Raw genomic sequence first — 19,835 nt, 5'->3', positions numbered from 1 at the left:
GATAGAGATATTTTACTACTTATTTTATCTAATTTAATTCTAATTAATAAATAATCATTTTATATAATTATTATATAAGAATATATATATATATATGTAATAACTAAAACTATATTTGATCATTAATCTGTTCATGTAACTAAATTTTATAATAGAGAAGTTACTCGAATGTTAATTTTAATTTCTGGGATGAATTTATCAGTATATAAAAGATTATTCATTTCTTTGGAAATATTTTTAAATTTTTAAGAAAAATAATATATATATATATCAAAGAATTAAATTAAAAATAATGTATCTTATAAAATTATATTATCCTTTAATAATTGAAATAAGTAATATTTCACTTATTATTCAGGACGTCTACATATATCTATTTAATCATTATACTCAAGAAAAATTAATTTCCAAAAATATTTCTTAGATTCGCAAATGAAAAATTCTCCTTTTCAACTCTCATCCTCCTGAAATCCTTCTGAGAATTTTTATTAATTTTCCCTCCTTGCACTTTCCAAAATAATTTCTCAATTACGACATTCGAGCAACCCTCCCCCCTCCCCCTCGATGCGGATAAACGAGATTCCATCAAAATAATACATGCGCATTCGCCTTGACATCATTCGACAGAATTTTGAATAAATGTTTCTCAAGAAATGTTTCTCGAGAGTTGAAACCGAGAAGCTAATTCTTAACTATACATTACTTAGAATTCGTGAAGGGGGTAAATTTAAAAATTCCATTCGCGTGAGAATGAACGAGGGTTCTATTTTTCTTTTTTCCTTTTTCCTTTTTTTTTTTTTCTTCGAACGAAAGTTCACGGCCAGCCCGTTTCGAAAGCTGGAAATGGAAAGGCGGGCCTCTCGAGGGCCGATGAAAAGCTTGAATTTAATACCCTCGCGATGAAAATGATATGTGGTTAATAGCGTGCCCGGTCGATCGCGCTCGATCCATTCTCCACGTTAGACGAGAAGGACGGTTAACGGGGCGATGTATCACACGGCGGTATTGTGCAGCATCCGGTTACACAATGATATGATTCGCAATAGAATATAGAACAACGGATAACAAATAGACGCTGCTAAACAGGCGATAAATGATAACAATCGGCGATCAAGGAGCTCGGTGGTCGAAAGCGATCGAATCTTGTATACGAGAGAATTATTGTGCATTGGTGGTTAGATGGAGTGGAAAAATATTTGCTGTTTTCTAGTATCTAGAAAATAAGGATGAAGAGGGAATAAGGTTCGAAAAGGTTTTGATTATTTTTGTGACTGAAATTGGAATAATGCGGGAGAAAAATTGCTTCAATACCGTTTAAAGTATTCAATATTGATCTAAATATAGTTACAATCATTAAAGAACATCTAGGTACATCTAGGAGGTTGAATTTCAAAAAATATCCACGAGTTTATAACACCTCTCTACTTTTCATTCTTATTCTCATCTGTTTCTTCTTATTTTTCCACTTTTATAAAATATTCAATTATTGTAAAACTTAATCGAATGTTAAATACAAAATAGATTCGAGTCTCTTTCCACCAATCCCCTCAATTGAATCCTGGCTTAGACTTGTCTACTCTATTAGCTAATAAAAAATATACAATATTATCACTAGTATGTACTTTGAACGAACAAATAAAGGAACCATCTTTGATATAGACAATTGAGATGAGAAGAATAGGATATATATATTCTACATGAATGGCGGAAGAAATATTTTTTCAAGGTATAACAAAAAAAAGAAAAAAAAAAGAGATAGAAAGAAAATTATGGAATAATATCGTTTGTCGTTTTTCAAAATATGTTTTTATCGTGTTGATAAAATTCAATTCTTCTCTCTTATATTTCTTTATATCATAAAGTTACGACAAGATATTTTTCCAAGTAATTGCGAGAAAAAAAGGGAAATTTGAAGAAAGTTAAAGGCATGCGAGGCGGATTTTAAGAGCGAATCTGCGAGAAATGTGCGTGTAAAACACGAGTTTCAATCACAGACAGATAATTAAGTGTGAAAGAATTGTATTTATACTTCACTATCACGCGATCTGTGCGCGTTTTAATTGAAATTATCGATTACTTCTTTCGCACGTTAGAAAGGAAGACAGCTAATGTTCGATATTATGTGTTAGCTTCGAATATAAACAGGATGTTTATTATGGGGGAAGAATACGTAACTTTGCAAATGATAATTTTAGCAAAGAATCTTTTTCAAAGAGATTACTAGTGGGGAGCTGTTCAATTTGTTTATATTGTTTCGAATTTTAAGAGTTTTTTAAAATAAATTTCAAGTATTTTAATATTAATTTCTTAGAGAAATTATGAGTAAAATTTAATAGTCACTAATTTTCTATATCTTTTCTATTATTTATAAATTTTCAACTTTGGCTGGAAAGTAATCATAAGTAGTTTCTTAAAAGAAATTTTATCGATCCATATATTACAAATTGGTATTTTAACTGCTTGATCATCAAAGAAAAATAATTTGATCTTCGTTTTAAAAATTAAATCAAGAACGGAGAGAAATTTTGAAAAGTACAAGTTTGAATTATTTTTTTACCATTCTTTTTCATGAATATATCATTAAAATAAATGTTAACTACTGCTCATTACCCTCTCTTTATTAGTTTAATTAAAAGAATTAGTGATAATTTCAAAATACGAATAATAAATCGATTAGCTCACCGTGTAAAAATCTCGAAATATTCTTCGCTAAAATTACTATTCACAGAATAATCAAAATGGAGTACCATCCTGGATACGAATAGAATGGAAATAATATACAGATAAATTATTACATATAATCGCTACAAAGGAGATAAAAATATTTATAATTTATTTTCTCTATACCGTTAAAATCTAAAACAACAACGTTAAACTAAGCTATATCACTTATCAGAAAGTTAAGATCGATATGTAATAATGAAACTCGAGGTATATCGCCACGATAATATAATAAGGAAGAAAGGAATTCGCATTATTGCGATTCGATTCATCGTGAGATGACACGAATCTTAATAAAAGCAATTAAACTATCACGTCGTGAAGTTTTCCATCCGATGAAAGAAGAGTCATTACTATTTACCATTTGGCTCTTTGTGGCTGACCACTACCGAAGCCAATTAAACGGCGAAGTAGGTCGTTTCTAACTTTTGTCGGACTCCATCCTCTCTTTTCCATCTCTTTTTACTTTATTCCCATCGTCTGACCGACCGCTAAATTTCCCCGTCCTCGAAAATTTTCATGCGTCACGAGATCATCGATTTTTTCTTTTTTTCACGAGAGAACTTTCTTTGGAAAATTCTTTTTTTCTTTTGGATATGTATTTTCGTAAATTTTCTCCCTTTTTAAACTTTTTAAAGGAGTGTTTCAAATCGTCAGAGATTTCACGAACGAAGTAATCAAAAGGTCTGGAAGAGAATTCTGTGCATTTAGCTTATATTATGATCTTATAAGGAATTTTTATAATTTTAGGATTAGATTTTAGATTTGTCTAAAAATTGAAAAAAAAATTGTTCGATTATAAAATTTTAAAATAATATATTTTGTTCAAAAGCGAATGCAATTTAAAATTCATTAAATATCAAATTTCTTATAAATAATTTATATACAAATATATAATATATTTTTAATAACGCTGTGATACAATTAAAATGGAAATTTCTTTTCGTTCATCATAGCACAGAATTCTTTTCTAGATTGCGTATTAGATTGTCTCAAAAGTTTTTTTTTAAATTATTTGCATACATTTATATAATCCGATTTCTTTTTTATTCTAACCTTTTAAAATTCATCAAATAATAATATTGGAAAATTAACAAGTTCCAATTCGAATTTTTTTTTTAAATGACATTAAAAACCACTTTGAATATTTGCAAATAAATCGATAAATCAATAAACATAATCTATCACTTTTAGAGAAGTGAGATCATAAAAATACAATTCAATAAGAAAAAAAAAAAAAGAAAACTTCTGAAACAATCAAATACTTATTCAGTTTTAATTCTTCTTTAACGAAACATTAATCACATCGAATTTTCGAAGGGAAAAGTTTCATAATACTCGTTCGCAGTTTCTCGAGTCAATATCGTACCCTCCACCATTTTCCTTTCAACGATAAATTATATTAATCGTTATTCTCTCAACAATATTTCTCGATATCTTCACTAAAACCCATACACACATATATATATATATATATTTAAATTAATTAAACATCGAATTATTATTGCCAGCGCGCACAAGATTTTTATTGCAATTTTTATTGCAATCAAGGCAGTGTTTTAATTAAAATTTAATCACCCCATGCAGGAGAAAAATTAATTTTCGGGGTGTGATCAGGCTTTTGTTCGTTCGTCTTGGCTGGATCAAGATTTCATAAAAATTAATAGAGCGTGAGGAGAGATCCGCTCGCGATGACTCGAGCTTCGTGTGTTCGGGTTCAAAAGTCTGGATTAAACGATCTCCTCTGTCCTGATTAGTGGCCCAAACTCTAAAACCACTTCAATGGGAAAGCAACCGCTCTGGAGATCAGATTCAAGGAGCATACGCGATGTTCCTCGTCAGAGGGAAGATAATCGGTCACTACAGCCCTCTGCAGTTGACAAAATATTTGGAACCGCCTTCTTTTAATATCAGGCATGAATTTCTATTTCATCGACGTAATTTTTTTAAATTCGTATTTGTCAAAATTGTGATTCAATTGAAAATAAGGTAATTCGTAATTTTCAGTTTTTTGAATTATTTAATTTTAGAGGAAGATAAGTTTAAGAGGATGGTTTTTGAGTATGATTTCACTTCAAAAATGTATCGTATAATATTCGAAGCTTGTATCAAATTTTCTTTCAGTTTATGTCATTATTATTTTTTTGGTTTTTTCAATTCGAATCGAGTCCAGGTGATACGACGAACGTGCGAAATAGAATAAGTGTGACAACTGAGATTTAAAAATGAATCGAAAATATGGAATAAAGTTTTTCTTATAGAATTTTAAAAAATAATAAGACTCCATTTTAATAATTCATCTTAATAATGCATTTTAATTTAGTTTGTTAATTTATTAAATGGTGAAAATTTTGCCTCTGATACATAGTCTAGTTTAATTAATTAGAAAAATATCAATTAAAATATAATTGTATTTGAACGTTCAAATGATATTATTTTTCAATTGTTAACGATTTAAGTTTTTTAAAATAAATTGAAAAGATAATAGAAAAATTATTCTGATATTATGTTTATCTAACATAAATACATGTTATTTAATGAATTTTAAATTTTTCTGCGTAGAATAAAAAATATTTTATTCTATATTTTCGATTCATTTTAAATCAGGAATTACCCTATTTTCCGTTATATCACTATTTTCAAGACAGCCTGTATTAAAGCATCTAACATATCGAAATAATTTACAAATTTTTGCACATTGATATATCCTACAGTTCCAATATTTTTGCACGAAAGTACTTTATCAATTTTCAATGACGTCGACTCGTAAAATCAATCAATTCTGCGCAAAACATGTGCACTAAAAGAAAAAATCTTTAACGCAATTACGAATATAAAAAAAAAAACTATCAATTTTCGAAACAAAAATTGCCGAGAGATCGATCGATCGAATTCAGATCATTTTCGAACGTCATATAATTTTTAACAAACAATCCGAATCCCTTTTATCCCCATTTTCATTTATTCATTGCGGAGGATCGACTGAATATCATCGACTGTGAACGTGAATGGAATATAATATTTTCCACTTTTATCCCGAACGAACGAATAATCGTATATAATCCCTCCTCCCCGGGATAAAAAGTAATATTCGCAACAGATCAAATTTTATAATCATCGACATTGTAACTTCGTTCCCTGTTTAATCGCGCTTCATCCTCCACCTCTCCCCTTCATTATTATCCGATTATTCGTTACTTTGATCACGATTCATTCTCTACTTTATACGATTAATTTATTATTCATACATTTGTAAACTTTCCACCATCCGATTCTTCCAATATTTCCTTCGAAAGTTCAATGATCCTTTAATCGTTTTAATTAAAGGCAATGGCTCGGTATTTCTTTTACTCGCCATTTTTACTCGAGGCCGGCATTTTAATAATCCTCCAGAAAAAGTTTCATTGATTCCGATGAATTAAATCCCTTTAATTATAATCTTCACGACGAATCATAATTTCTCAACTCCAATTTTTTCACTTATCACGAGTCGAATGATCGTTATCATTCTTCCTCGAGGGTTATTTAATAATTAACAAAGTGGTTTCTGATAAAAGTTTCTCGCGAAATCGAAGCTTTGAAATTTTTGTTGCATGTATCATGGATATTCAAGTTTATCGAACGTGATTAATATCTAATTTGAATTCGAATAGGTCTCCCCTCAAAGTCGAAATTTGTGCAATATTTGCTTTCGAATCGATGGACGCCTATGCACGCCATATTTTCCAAAATATCAATTTCGATGAAGCTAGTGACGATTTGCACAAGCAGTGGTCGTATTACGTAAATTATTCGAACGACTTCAAAAGTTGATTAATATTTGGTAATTTATGTTAATAGAGAGATATGTTATATCGTTCATGAATTACACAAAGTTTGGAAATAGAATAAATGTGTAATATAATATTATTTATAATGGATTGAAAATATTTATATTTGATAAAGGATTAATAAATGAGAAACTTTTTATTCGAGAAAGTAATCGAAAGTGAGTTTACTTATGGCAGTTTAATAATTTTTTAGATAATATGACGTATTTGAGCTAATTTTCTCGAAAATGTTCGATGATTCATGAACGGAAATATAAAGGAAATAGCGAGCTCCTTCTCTGTGGATTACAATTTCCAATTTAATAAAGGACAATTATTTAATTCGAGTTTGAATGAAAATTCAATTTCTAGTTTCAATTTTTTAGCAGTATATAATTATTTATATTATATTTGACTACTAAAAATTACTAAAAAATAGCTATTGAAAAAATTGTAAGGCAAGGATAGTTGACAATCGATACTTTCATTCCAATTCCATTCATTAAATTTTAAAACAAATTTTGATTTTCAACATTTCTACATTTACTTTTAACATCTCGACGATTAATTAACTTTCAAAATTACTATAAAAATTTAATTTACATATTTCCAAGATAGAACGAATATTTTATCTTTAAAATCAATATTAAAAATCTATTACCAGCATATTGATAGATACACCGAAATAAATAACTGCCTAAAATTTCCTATCTACTTCCGGATCACAATCCACGAATCCAAAGAAACCCACCGTATTAGAATAAAAATATCGATACCTAAAGTCGTTCGATAAATTACTCGATATCCTCATCCGATCCCTTCGAACCTTAATCTTCAAAAAATTCCTCAAAATCGCGTGTACACTTAAATAGGTGACACCACACCCCCGAGCGATAGAGGGGGTCTCTTTTAGGCAAACGTGTACTTTGGAGGCCTGCATCGATGATAGTCTTATGTATCTTCTTCCCGGCTGTTTGCATCAACCGGTCGTAAACGCTCCGTTACCTTTTTGTTTCCGGCAGTGGTGATAGCCCCAGCTGGGTAAGCAAAAGTTGTGGAGAAAGGGTGGAGGAAGAGAAAGTTGGGAGAGGACGAGAGCGAGGCAAAAGGGAAGGAAAGGGGTGGGCGAGGCGGAAAGCAAGAAACGCGGAGATAAAAGTGAAACGTCTGGGGAAAAAGCGGGGTGCCGGAAAGGGGCGCGGAGAGAAATTCTCTTTTTTTTTTTTTTTGGAACACGTTCGGTCGTTTCGTCGATCGATAGGAGAAACTATTGTTGCTAGACGGACATTACGAGATTGTTGAACCGATATTTTTGTTTTCCCTTTTGGTCTCTTTTTTTTTATGAATTTTTCTTTTTGTTCTTTTTTTGTTTTGTTTTTGCGAATCGTTAAGAGAGAAACGTGTCGCCGTTGCGTCTTTTTTTTACTCACGCTTTATCACGAACAGTGAAATTTGTTGATTGTTAATGAATAAGGATAAGGATGAAAGTCTATGCACGAATAATTTGAAGGTATTAAGCAAGAAAATTCTTAAACTGTGACTTGTGAAATTTTTACACACGATTTGAAATTTTAGAATTGTATCGTTCATAAAACGAGTTGCATATATTCGAGAAGAGTTAAATGATGTAATTGTTTTACAGCAAAATTGTTTGTAAAATAGAAAGTCAAGTGAAAAGTGGACATTCCTCGTTTTTTCCTCTTACCTTATTCAAATTATAATCGTATTCCAATTTCACATTGTTATCATTACGAGTTTTCGTTTCACAGGAGGGCAAAAATATTTTAAATTATCACTATTTTGGCGTGAAATCGAGATACGATTGTAATTTTTTTTTTTCACGCGCAACGTGATATCGCGTGAGCTTATCGTTTCTGTCTTTACGTTCACTTGAACACTGGATTAACGACACAGGAACACTGAATTAGCATCGAATCGTACGAAATGATTAACTCTTATATCTATTTCCGAGATTTCTATTTTACCATTCGATTTCAACAATTCTTTAGTTGTAGTTTATTTTGAAATCAATAGCAGAATCAATGTCAAATTATGATAATTCAATTGGATTTCAAAATTTTTTGATGGAAATCAGACATAGATATAAGAATCAATCTCTTGTATGTAATATTACTCAAAAGTTTGGGATCAATTTTTAATTTTGTTAATTTTTTTAAATTAAAAAGCATTCAGAAAAGAAAATTTAATTAAAATTTAAAGACCTTTCATTCAGTTTTCCACGCATATAATTTTTGAATCTAAATGATTTAAAATAAAGAGAAGAAGAAATTTGTCGATCAACATATCGCATAAAATTTCAGTAATTAAATAAAAAAAAGTCTATTATATTATGCTAAAGATATACGTGTCACAAATATATAATATTGCACAAATTTTCTGTTCATTTAAACATTATTATTTTCGAATAAAAAAATATTAATTTTTAATTTTAAAACCGTATTGATTTTTCTACTTCTCTTTACAAATCGACAAACTCTCAATATATGTTTTTTTTTTTTATTCTTATACCAAGAATAATGGAACGAACGAGGCATTCAAAAACCTATTCGATCTCCGATCCCAAACTTTTGGCCAGCGATATATAATCGCATATATTAATCGCATATCGAATCGAATCTCGAAATTTAAATCGGCTAGATTATTCCATCGAATATTCGTGATAAACGTATTACGCAGTCGAGTAGCTTTTGATGATTAATTGGCTGTTTAGGAAATCGAACCTGAACGATTTTGCGGCGTTTAATTTTACCGATAATAACTCTATAGATTTACGCGAGGTAATTTAACCAAGATCGGTCTGCCATGGACACGATCCATCGATCTTGAATCCCCGTAGTGGCAGTTTCGCGAGTTTGGCTCCTTCGAATCACGTAGAAAAGTGTCGTTGGGATGTTTCCGTCATTAATTAAAACCTCATATCGAGCGTGGCACGCTGAAAGGAAATAATTATTTTCCCTCGACCGAGCACAAGAGAAAATCGATCTTATTACATGAAATGAAAACAAGCTCACGTTTAAAATTTTCAGAGATAATAATTTATCGAAGAATTAATAAAAGAATTTCCTCTTCGCACGTGTCAAAATTATCATTTGAGAACTATTCTCCCACATGGACATAGGATGCCCATTTTGAATAATTCATCGGCGAAAAAAATCAAGAGGCCTTTTGCATATTCAAAAGAATCGATTTTCCCGCGTACTCGATCGCGCCATCTATCGGCCGATCATAGTCCCATTACCCATCTTCTCTCTCGTTGAACGGAACGACTCTTCCTATATATATAGTCTCTCATACGATTGGACCAATCCTACCCCTAGAACGACATTGGTGAACGTCGCCACACGAAGAGATGACGACGAGACAGACGCCCAAACGAGAGAATTTTAAGCTCATCCGACGTTATCCTTGGAGTCCCTCCCTCCGGTGTGAAAAGTGAAACGTCTCTATGAGGAAGGATAGCAGGCTGCCGCCCGCTCGCGCGGTATATAAGTGTTGGATCACAAATTGCACAAAGCTGTTCGAACTCGAAATACGACCGTCGATACACGATCACGACTCGACCGAATTCAAATGAAAATGTCGATCGGGCGGAGGCGTCATCATGAGCACGAAACGGTTTGCCTCGACGACCTGTCGACCGGCAAACTCGCGTCGAGACAGGCCATTCTTTGGCACGACACTGTCTCGAGACCACTCTCGTTCCCTACACTGATAAAATTCTGCCAGCTGGTCGCCAAGTTCCCCTGACTGGCTCCACCGAGCAGGTAGGCTAGAAGGAGTAGAATGAGGCACCCACCTAGGCACCTGCCATTTCCAGTGTTGACGCCGCTGCAACCGCTCGTCTGATTCTCGGTTGTCGGCCTCTGTACTTCCGGATGGGACACGCGCTCTACCTGTTGGCTACCTGTCCACGGCCCACCCTCCGTGTCCATCACGTTGTGCCTCGCCCCTATCGCCGTATTGTCCTGGCTCACGTCCTGCTGGTTCACCGGTGGTAACGGTTTGTCCTTGTCCAACTCGTCGTCGAATTCCAATGACGTCTCCGTGCCGTAGAACACAAGCTTGAACTCGTCGAGGGTGTCTGGAATGTAGACGGGTGAGTCGTTTCTTTTACATTTTGATTCACGAGTTTGGATCGCGATTGTGAAGTGGAGAGAAAAATATAATAAAGATTGGAAAAATGTGCACTTTCGTGATAGCACGACTTTGTTTCGACTTTTCTATTTAATAGAGCTTATGATGTGTAGGATACGGAATTTTTATTTTGGATGTATTATTGGTAATAATTAGAAAGATAAGATAATTCTCTTGCTGCAAGATTTTCAATTATATGGCGCATATGGTGCGTTCCATGTTAGGTAGAATCGAAAGTAGCGGCACATATGGTCGGTTTCGAATTTTAATTAATTAATTTGAGAGAATAGTGGTAAGTAGAACTTTTTGTTCAAATATATTTATCAGACAGTTTTCAAATAAATTTCTTATATCTGTCAATTAAGATATTTATTTCTCCATTTCACTTGCGATAAATATGAATATGTGAAAATAATGGAAAAAGAAAATCGTTTCTCAGAAGTAGCTATTGAGGAAAAAAAAATTAATTTCTTCTGACAAGCGATTGATGGAATGTTTCTCGTGCAATGGAATGTTCGTCATTGAAAAATTAAAAAACATTAATATCGAGATGTATATATATATATATAAAAAGGATGCTTTTTAACTGATGAAACACATATGAACATGCTGAAAGTAAAAATTTCAACAATTCTCTAAATACTTTGAAATGCTATAAGTGAATTGTAAAAATGCAGAAAAATACATTCACCTGATTGTGTATAGTACATTCTACAATAATGACAATAAGGCATAAAAATATTTAAAATAATATAAAAATTTGTCGAGTCGTTTAATTAATTGGAAATTAATCAATTTGCTTGGTCAAATTGCGATTGATTGCGATTATTAAAACAATCTTTTTTTAAATGAAAATAACGATATAATTATCTATGGAAAATAAAAAGAGAAAAATTGTACATATATATGTATATATCATAAACATGCCATTATAAAAACAGATATTCTAATTTAATTATACATTTGAAGCAACACAAATAATTTTCCAACGATAAATGTGTGCATACATAAATTAACTACGTGATATAAGAATAATAAATTATATTTATAAAAGTATAAAAGAACTAAACAAACTTAAGAAAATTAATATCGTTCTATATCGATAAATAAAAATTCGTGGGAAAATATTTTATTTCTATTTAATTAATTTACAGGATAATAATAATAATTAAAATTAAACGATAGTTTTGAATACGTACGTGTTTCATAAAGATTTCAGAGGAAGAAATTTCAATTAAAATTTCATTTATGGTGTTGCAGAAAATTTATTTTTAATTTTCTTTGTAAACATATGGTGTATGAAATGAAAGCACATTGAATTATACGTTCTTTGAATCGATTTTTAAACAAGTTGCATAAATTTTTCAGTTTAAATTTTTCGATCAATTTTTATTCTTTGTGCTCTGGTGAAATATATATATATATTTGATTAAAGGAAAATATGTAATTGATTGCAAATGAGTCCTTTTTTTTTGAATCATATATTTTTTCAATATAATGTATCTGTTGTTTATTTGTTTCTTTTGATGAATTCATAATGATAAATCATCGAAGATAATTTTTACGATTGAATAAGTGAATGTTACTTGTTATTAATCATATAAAATTAAAAATATTAAAAGGGAGAAATGAATTACATTTAAAAATGATGAATATCGTGAAATAATTTTGAATAAAATTTTTTGGTTTTTCTTTTATTCGACGTTTTATTATTCATTGAAATTATTATTAAAATAAAAGAATTCACGTATGAAAATGAAAAGAATCCAGATTTTTTTAAAATTATTAATATTTTTCTCGATAATAAGTAAATATTAATTATTTATTTATCATTTTTATATTATTAATAAATAAATTTTTATTTATTAACAATATTTATGCCAGCAAATAATATATTTGCATAATTTAAATCATCTCTGATCTCTATTGTTAATATTCATAATATACATTTAATTATAATCTCATAATTACACTGTATTAGATTATAATACGAAATTTATAATATATGTATAATAATTATGAGATTATATTTGTAAATTTGTACTTATAATATTAATTGAAATAATAGGAAAAATATCATAAAACATATGTAACCAAAAGATACATATATAAATTTTTCTTTAAATATTCAAATTTTATGAATTCAAGATATAAAGATCTATGTTAAAAATCATTTCAAGATCAAAGTTACCTTTACACCTCTATTTATTCTTCATTGTTACTTTTACCAATTTCACTTGCTTCGAATTTCATAAAAAAATTTTATGAAAAAATTTCCTTTTTAATTTTTCTTGCAAATTATACCAACTTAACATAGTATAATTTTACCTTTGTAAAAAAAACTTTGTTTATTTCGATAACTTTTAAATTCGAAATTCATATTTTCTCCTCCAATTCAAATTACACCGAATATTCGATTATTTTCGATAAGTAATATCGTCCAACTAATTTACATACACGTTCGAAAAATTCGAAATGGCGCGTACGCGAATGAAATGAGCTTTATTCAGAACGAGGCACAGAACCGTCTTTCCTGTTTTCTTAATGTCACCACCGTCTAACGACAGATGGGTGCCTCCATTTGACGTGACACGAGTGCACTTTGCATTATCCACTCACACACGCTCTCACACGTACTCGCACACACGCACGCACACGTATACGCGCGGATTGGTGTGATGTCTACGTTCGTTCGGGCGAACAACCGTGTACCATCCACAAGGTATTTGGTATATTCGATGATGGGTGCCTCGAGGCGTGGTCTTGGAAACCCGGTGACAGTGAAATAGGTGAAGCGAATAGGGTGTCAATGTCGTTGCCGTTGGGAAATTAATAAAGCGTTATATAACGATGCTCGAGGAATTTTTATTTGCTGGAACGGGAAGAGGAAATGAGTTACGATGATGAATTGAAAAGTGATATTTATTTTATCCAATTTGGAAAATTGCATCTGTACAGAATTTTAAAATTTTTTTTCTTTCTTCTGGATTATTTTTTCCATATAACTATAATTTCAAATGTTTTACGTAGAAAATCGTGATATATAGATACCGAAAATTGATACACGAATATATCAACGAATAATAATTATAACGTGAAAAAAGGTATTGGTAGAGAATTATGAGAAGAATAGTAAAAGAAAAATAATCCAAAATTATGGAATATAGAAGATAAAAGTATAGAAAGTAATAACGAAAGGAAATTTAAATAATTCATTGAACTTTTCCACTTTTAAACTCTTTGCAAAGTTTTTGATACCCTTTGGCCAAATTTTTATATTCGTTCGTCGTCAATATTTTATTTTTCATTTCTGCAAAAGTGTAATCGTAAATTCCTGTATATGGACGACAATAAAGTATGTTACGATAAATGTACGATGATCCTAAAGTATCCGGGTACTTATCGTACTCCTCCTGAGGACGTTTTATGAAACTCACTTAAGGGCATAATGGAAATGTTAGAAGCCAATAAAGGCTAAGCTGTTATTTCTGTTATAAAAGATCAACATGATCTACAAATTATAGTTCTTATCTATCTCTAGCATACAGAGTTCGTAGGAAAATTATATGAGAAACGGATTTCCAAAACGTCGAGGAGGTTTGACACGATAAATTTTTCAATAGCTTGAATGAAATGTGTATTGTATTTCGTGAAACGATATTTAAATAAATAATTGTCAATTAAATGGTCGTTTGAAATAATTAGGTGAATTGATAGTTAATCAATTTTCGATGATACATATTTTAACAAGTAATTAATGTTTGCGTACTATGCATTGCCTGAAGCATACTTCTACAATATACTAAACACACATTTTCATGCATACAAGCGAATCAGATAGGAGAAGCATTATCTGCAACGAAGTTATCGAAAGTTTTGATTAAACGGCATAGCTTGCGTATGTATGACTACCTTAATAGCTTTAACAACTTTGTAATCGTTATAATACCATTATAAGAAGCTAAATTTTAATCGTTATAAAATGGAAGGCTCGAGTAATATTTTAAAAGGCGTACGAGAACATGCAATAAAATTTGTTAGAATTGAAAAAGAGAATTAAAATTCGACCATATTAAAATTATGTTGCAGGAATTATGATTAAAGTTTAAGATATTTTTAACTAATTTAATCGTAAATATATATTTTTGTATTATTTTGTAATTGTAGACGATTTAAATGGAAAGATATAAAAAAAGAAATGATTATTTTATTATGTGGAATGGATGCAAATTCCTAAAAAGAAAAAAAAATGTTAAACATGATTGAAACATTTTAAATATTAGAGCAGTTTATTTTAGATATTATTTAAATTAACGATGTTAATAAAATATGGATTTTTACTGAAAATTACCGCTTTTAACATGTACATAATTCACTTTGATTCTTCAATCGCATCAGTGTATTGGGAAATTTTATATAATAATATTTACAACATTTCCTATTTATCGATGCAACAAGCAAACGAACGAGCGAAAAATATCCAAGAGAGATTGTTAAAAATACCTAAAAATTATCTCAATGGTCATAGGATATACGATAACAAAGAATAAAAAGAATGTAGAGCATAAAAACAAATTCCACAATGATTACATTGAAGTGCAATAATGGAGGAACAATGAAGATAAGGTACACAAAAAAGTAAATTGCAGGAGGATTCACTTAATTGTATAATTGTACACATGGATGCAGTTCTATTGTATACATTTTACTACTTTTACGAAATGCGATAAAACAATATTGCATGTAACGTGAATTCGTGGATGATGCAAATAATTTTAACTAAAATTATTTTAAAACATCGTCGCACTATTTAAAATTTTTATTTTATTCATTCTATTAGATTGTCCGGAAATAATTTTCAATAATTGGATATTTAATTTCGTATAACTATAAATTTTTATTTTAATGCACAAATTTTTCATAAAGTAGCCAAAAATATGTTTGAAATATAAATCAAATTTTGGCTGTATATTTTTATATTTTGTATTACGTTAATACATTTTCATTATTGTACTTACGTTAATGTATTGTTACTAAATTATAGTAGAATTCCATTTATATGAACCTGAGAAGGGTCAAGCTGGATTATAACTAGATTCTTCATATATTAATCAGAATCAACCTAGTTTCCTTTGAATGATTTATATTCAATTAATAGAGAAAATTTTACAAAATATTTTCTTTAAGATATTATAAATTATAAATTATATCATATAAATGAAATGATGCTGAGCAATAATATAAATAATATAAAGATAATTTTTCAATAGGTACTATTCCGCAATTCCACTGTAATTTATAATACACAAGAATATGTCAATTCCAATTTAATATAGAAATATGTAAGAAAATTATAAAATTTATCAATCTCAGAATCATAAGTAATTCAATTTTGAATTTTCCTAATAAAATCTCATAATTTTAGATTTATACAATTATACTACCGAATGCAGAAGAGTCTTATCGATATATCTATCCTATCCAGTTGTATCAATCTTCATTCCAATCAAAACATATCTCAAACTTAAACAAACTTCAAACGTATCTCAACACTTCAACACATATTTCAAAACAAAACCAAACCATCTTCAAACATCAATCCTTAAAAAAAACCAATCAATTTCCAGACAATCTGATGAATCATCCACGGATTGCTCGTTACATTAACATCAACCGAGCCACGAAAGAGGAATACCCTTATCCAAGTTCTTCGAATCGAACTGTTCATCCTGCAGCAATTCCAACCCTTTGGCCCTGGTCGCGTGTTGCTGTCCGGCTCCTCTAACCCCGGCATAGACAGGGTACAATGGATAGAGCTGTTGAATCTTGGGATACTGTTGGAAAATGGCTGGCACGTTGTTGATGGCAGGTTTCGCTGGTGGCTCCAAGAGGATCAAACCCCTCTGAAGAGACGAGGCAGTCGCGACGTCCACGATTCTTTGTCTGCTGGCCACTTTTGTGGTTGGAACAGTGGTGGGCGGACTGGTCTGGGTGACAGTGGTTGTGACAGGGCTGGGTGTGCTCCTTCCTCGTGGCCTGGACGTGATCAGGCGAACCTCCCCCGCGATGTTAGGCCCCCTTGCTACGGTCAACCCTCTCAACGTTTGCACGGTTGGCTTTGGAGTCGGTTTATTGGCCGATTTGCCATTTTTGTGCTGGCCACGCGCCTTGCTCTTCCTCTGCGACTGTATCTGGGCGTTCACCACGTAAGGCGGACTGAGACTACCCGGCTTCTCCGACTTGTGTTGGCTCTGCTTGATCTTCGAGCTCGTGAGAGAGTTCTGAGCCTTGGAGAACACTGTCTCGCGTGGTTTAACGAATGGTCTTCTCGGTATGTTCATTCCGGCGGGATTGTACAACGCGTATTCCGTGCGATCGGGAAGCGTTGACGTCCCGTAAAATATCAACGCCCATTCGTGAAGCGTGGCGCGACCTGGCGAGTTGGTTGGTCGTCGGGTTCAGGAGGCAGCAAGAAATTTGAGAGTTTCGTTATAAGGCTTTGGTTGATTAGAATTGACTAGTGGGTAAATTATTAGTGGTAAAATAGGCAGATATTTATATTTATCAAATATATATGGAAAAATGGGAAATATTTCTTGTGCTATGTTTTCAGTTATGTGCGATAAAAAGATAAATTAATTTATATAAACGTAGAGAGAGTAGAAAATTCTAAGGGACATTGAATTAAAATTAAAATCTTATCTTTTTCTAACATTCATTATCGTACTGAATCATGTTATTTTCATTGATAATGAATTAGGAACGATTCAAAAATCTAAAAGGCATAAATAATTCTAGGAGACATTGTTTCTTGTTCTAAAGAAACACATCGAATTTCATTTTCTTCAATTCTTCGTTCGTGATGAAATTCTTCATAATGCTCTTTCTTCAAAAATCAGGAAATTCAAACAAGCCTCTTTACCTTTCATAGATTTCAAATACAAATCCAATTAATCCTAAAGAAGAATCTGAAATAGCCTTATATATGACAATCCGAAAACAACCAATAATCTTGACTCTCGCGTTATCCAAATCCTTCATAATAGGAGAACATTTTCTCATCTCCTCGAGCGACTCGAGTATATCTAAGTCGTGTTGCTATCGAGTTTATCAGTGGCCAGGGATTAGAAAATCATTGACGACCAACAGGTGCAATTCCCGTCGGCCAGCGCAATATTGTTGTTGCGACGAGGCGGATTTCACGGCAATATACTAGGGAATCACAGCGCAAACACAACATGTAATGGTTTGAATACCTGGTACTTGGGAATGTACCCTGCATATTACGGCTACATAATAGCGCGGGGTTCTATCCGCGGACCATGGAGAGACCCCTGTTGGATTACAAGCCCGCGTTAATTCAAACTTTATGCGCATATCGGCTTTAACGGCCGCTCTAGCTTGAAATGGTTTTGACGGTTCCACCCTTGCACAAGGTCAACATCCCTTGAGAGGTTCATGGATTCCTGCCGGATGAGATCGCGACGGAACACGCTTCGAACAGAGGAATTATGCCCCTGGGAGGGGCGATGCACCAGCTTACGTTCTCCCACGTGCACGGTTTACGAGAGAATTCCCTTTATGTCCTCGAAGATCGGATGATAAGATAACAGCTTGCTATGCTTACGTCGGCCGTTTAGAATCTATGGGACTGATCGTGAACTGTGTCAACCTGGATCATTTTATGAAAAATTCTGCGTGGTGGGTCGTTGCATATGAAATAATTGATTTTCACGTAGAAAAATATTTGGAAGGTAAATTTAAAAGAACGATTTAAAAGTTTTTAAGATGAAAAAGATGGAATGATGGATTAATATTCGGAACGTTAATAGAGGTTTCCAAGTTTTGATATCATTATAATTTGTTTGCAATGTTAAATATATTTAAAACTAATACTTTTGGAAAGTTTTCAGAATGAATTTGAATATTGAATATTTCTTGAATCAAACTTTAATTAATATTATAATATCGTTTTCAAATTAAAGTTTATGAAATTATAAATATTGAAAATTTTATTAATTTAAAAGTTGCATAATTTGTCAACGTTGTTAAAAGTCTCTCACGTCGTTTCATTTGCAACAAATTGATAATTTGAGATAAAAAAATGGTGGGAAGATTCTACTGATTTTTTAATACATATTTATATCAAGGAATAAAATCAATAAAATAGGAGTACTTCTGAACGATCAGTTCGTGACCAAAGGATGCACCATCTTGAGAGAATGTTTATCCATGTTGATAAACTTTCATACACTTGAAAACTTTCGATATCTATTCGGCAACTTCACCGTGCTATGTCATTTTAATGGTGATGAAGATGATGTACAAACACCTGTACCTTGAATATATCTAATGCAGAAAACGTTGTTGAAAATTTACGATTTACAAAGATATAATGTTGTAATAACGAATTTTTACGTAGCTATTAATTTTAATAAACCTGTAAAAACATTTGCATAAATATAATTATATTTTTTTTAACGAGTGAATTTTATCTGAAAAGAATTCAATAAATATTCTCCTTTATTATAAAACTGGAAAATTTAGAAAACAGAAAATTTAAAATATTTATGAATTTAATGAGAATATAGAATATTTATTTGGTATATATTTATAATATTTAAAATATATGTATTTTTATTGAAAATATTAATTTTTCAAAGATATTTATTAATTTTAGAAACGTTATTTCTAAAATTTAAATGATATCATATACAATTGCAATAATATGAATTAAGATTATAAATTGATAATAATATATAATTTGTGAAATGGGATGTAAAATCAAAGCTGAGAAAAATTTGAAGTAAGTTAAAATAAATACTAGATTAAAATTAAAAAATTTCCATAACTAAATATCATACTATATAATCTCCATTCGAATTTGATGCAAATAAAATATTTATTTTCTGATTAATTTAAACGCAATAAACATCGAAGATTATATTCCATTTTTCTTCAATTACTAATGAAATATTTTACGTAATTTTTAAACAACAAAGAAAAGTTTATTTTTTAAAATCAAAAAATTTATTTCTGAAAATATTTATTTCCAATTATCTATTTCAAATATCAATTTTTCTCCAGCTCTGCATAAAGGCTTAGAAAATTTCTGATACGAACGAGATTGTACTCGATGTATCTGGAAAT

The 19,835-nt window shown here is 31.1% G+C and overlaps 2 protein-coding genes across 6 annotated transcripts in view; one reads left to right on the top strand and one right to left on the bottom strand.

Annotated features, from left to right (window-relative positions):
* Nucleotides 1–19,835, bottom strand: part of LOC108004424 (furin-like protease 1) — a 260,763-nt gene that overhangs the window by 13,227 nt on the left and 227,701 nt on the right. Inside the window, exons 11-12 of one of the 2 annotated variants that reach the window (XM_028664077.2) lie at nt 16,381–17,118; nt 10,348–10,632 (exon numbers count right to left, since the gene is read on the bottom strand). In XM_028664077.2, coding sequence (XP_028519878.2) covers nt 10,348–10,632; nt 16,381–17,118 — 1,023 coding nt within the window. The remainder of the gene's footprint in view (nt 1–10,347; nt 10,633–16,380; nt 17,119–19,835) is intronic. The other variant, XM_017067315.3, reaches the window with a different exon arrangement.
* LOC133665613 (dynein axonemal intermediate chain 2-like) overlaps nt 1–19,835 on the top strand; it is a 58,727-nt gene that overhangs the window by 11,228 nt on the left and 27,664 nt on the right. The window lies entirely within an intron of this gene.

The sequence above is a fragment of the Apis cerana genome, linkage group LG14 (assembly GCF_029169275.1).
Source record: "Apis cerana isolate GH-2021 linkage group LG14, AcerK_1.0, whole genome shotgun sequence".
Lineage (NCBI taxonomy): Eukaryota > Metazoa > Arthropoda > Insecta > Hymenoptera > Apidae > Apis > Apis cerana.
This window is presented reverse-complemented; position numbering and strand designations above follow the sequence as displayed.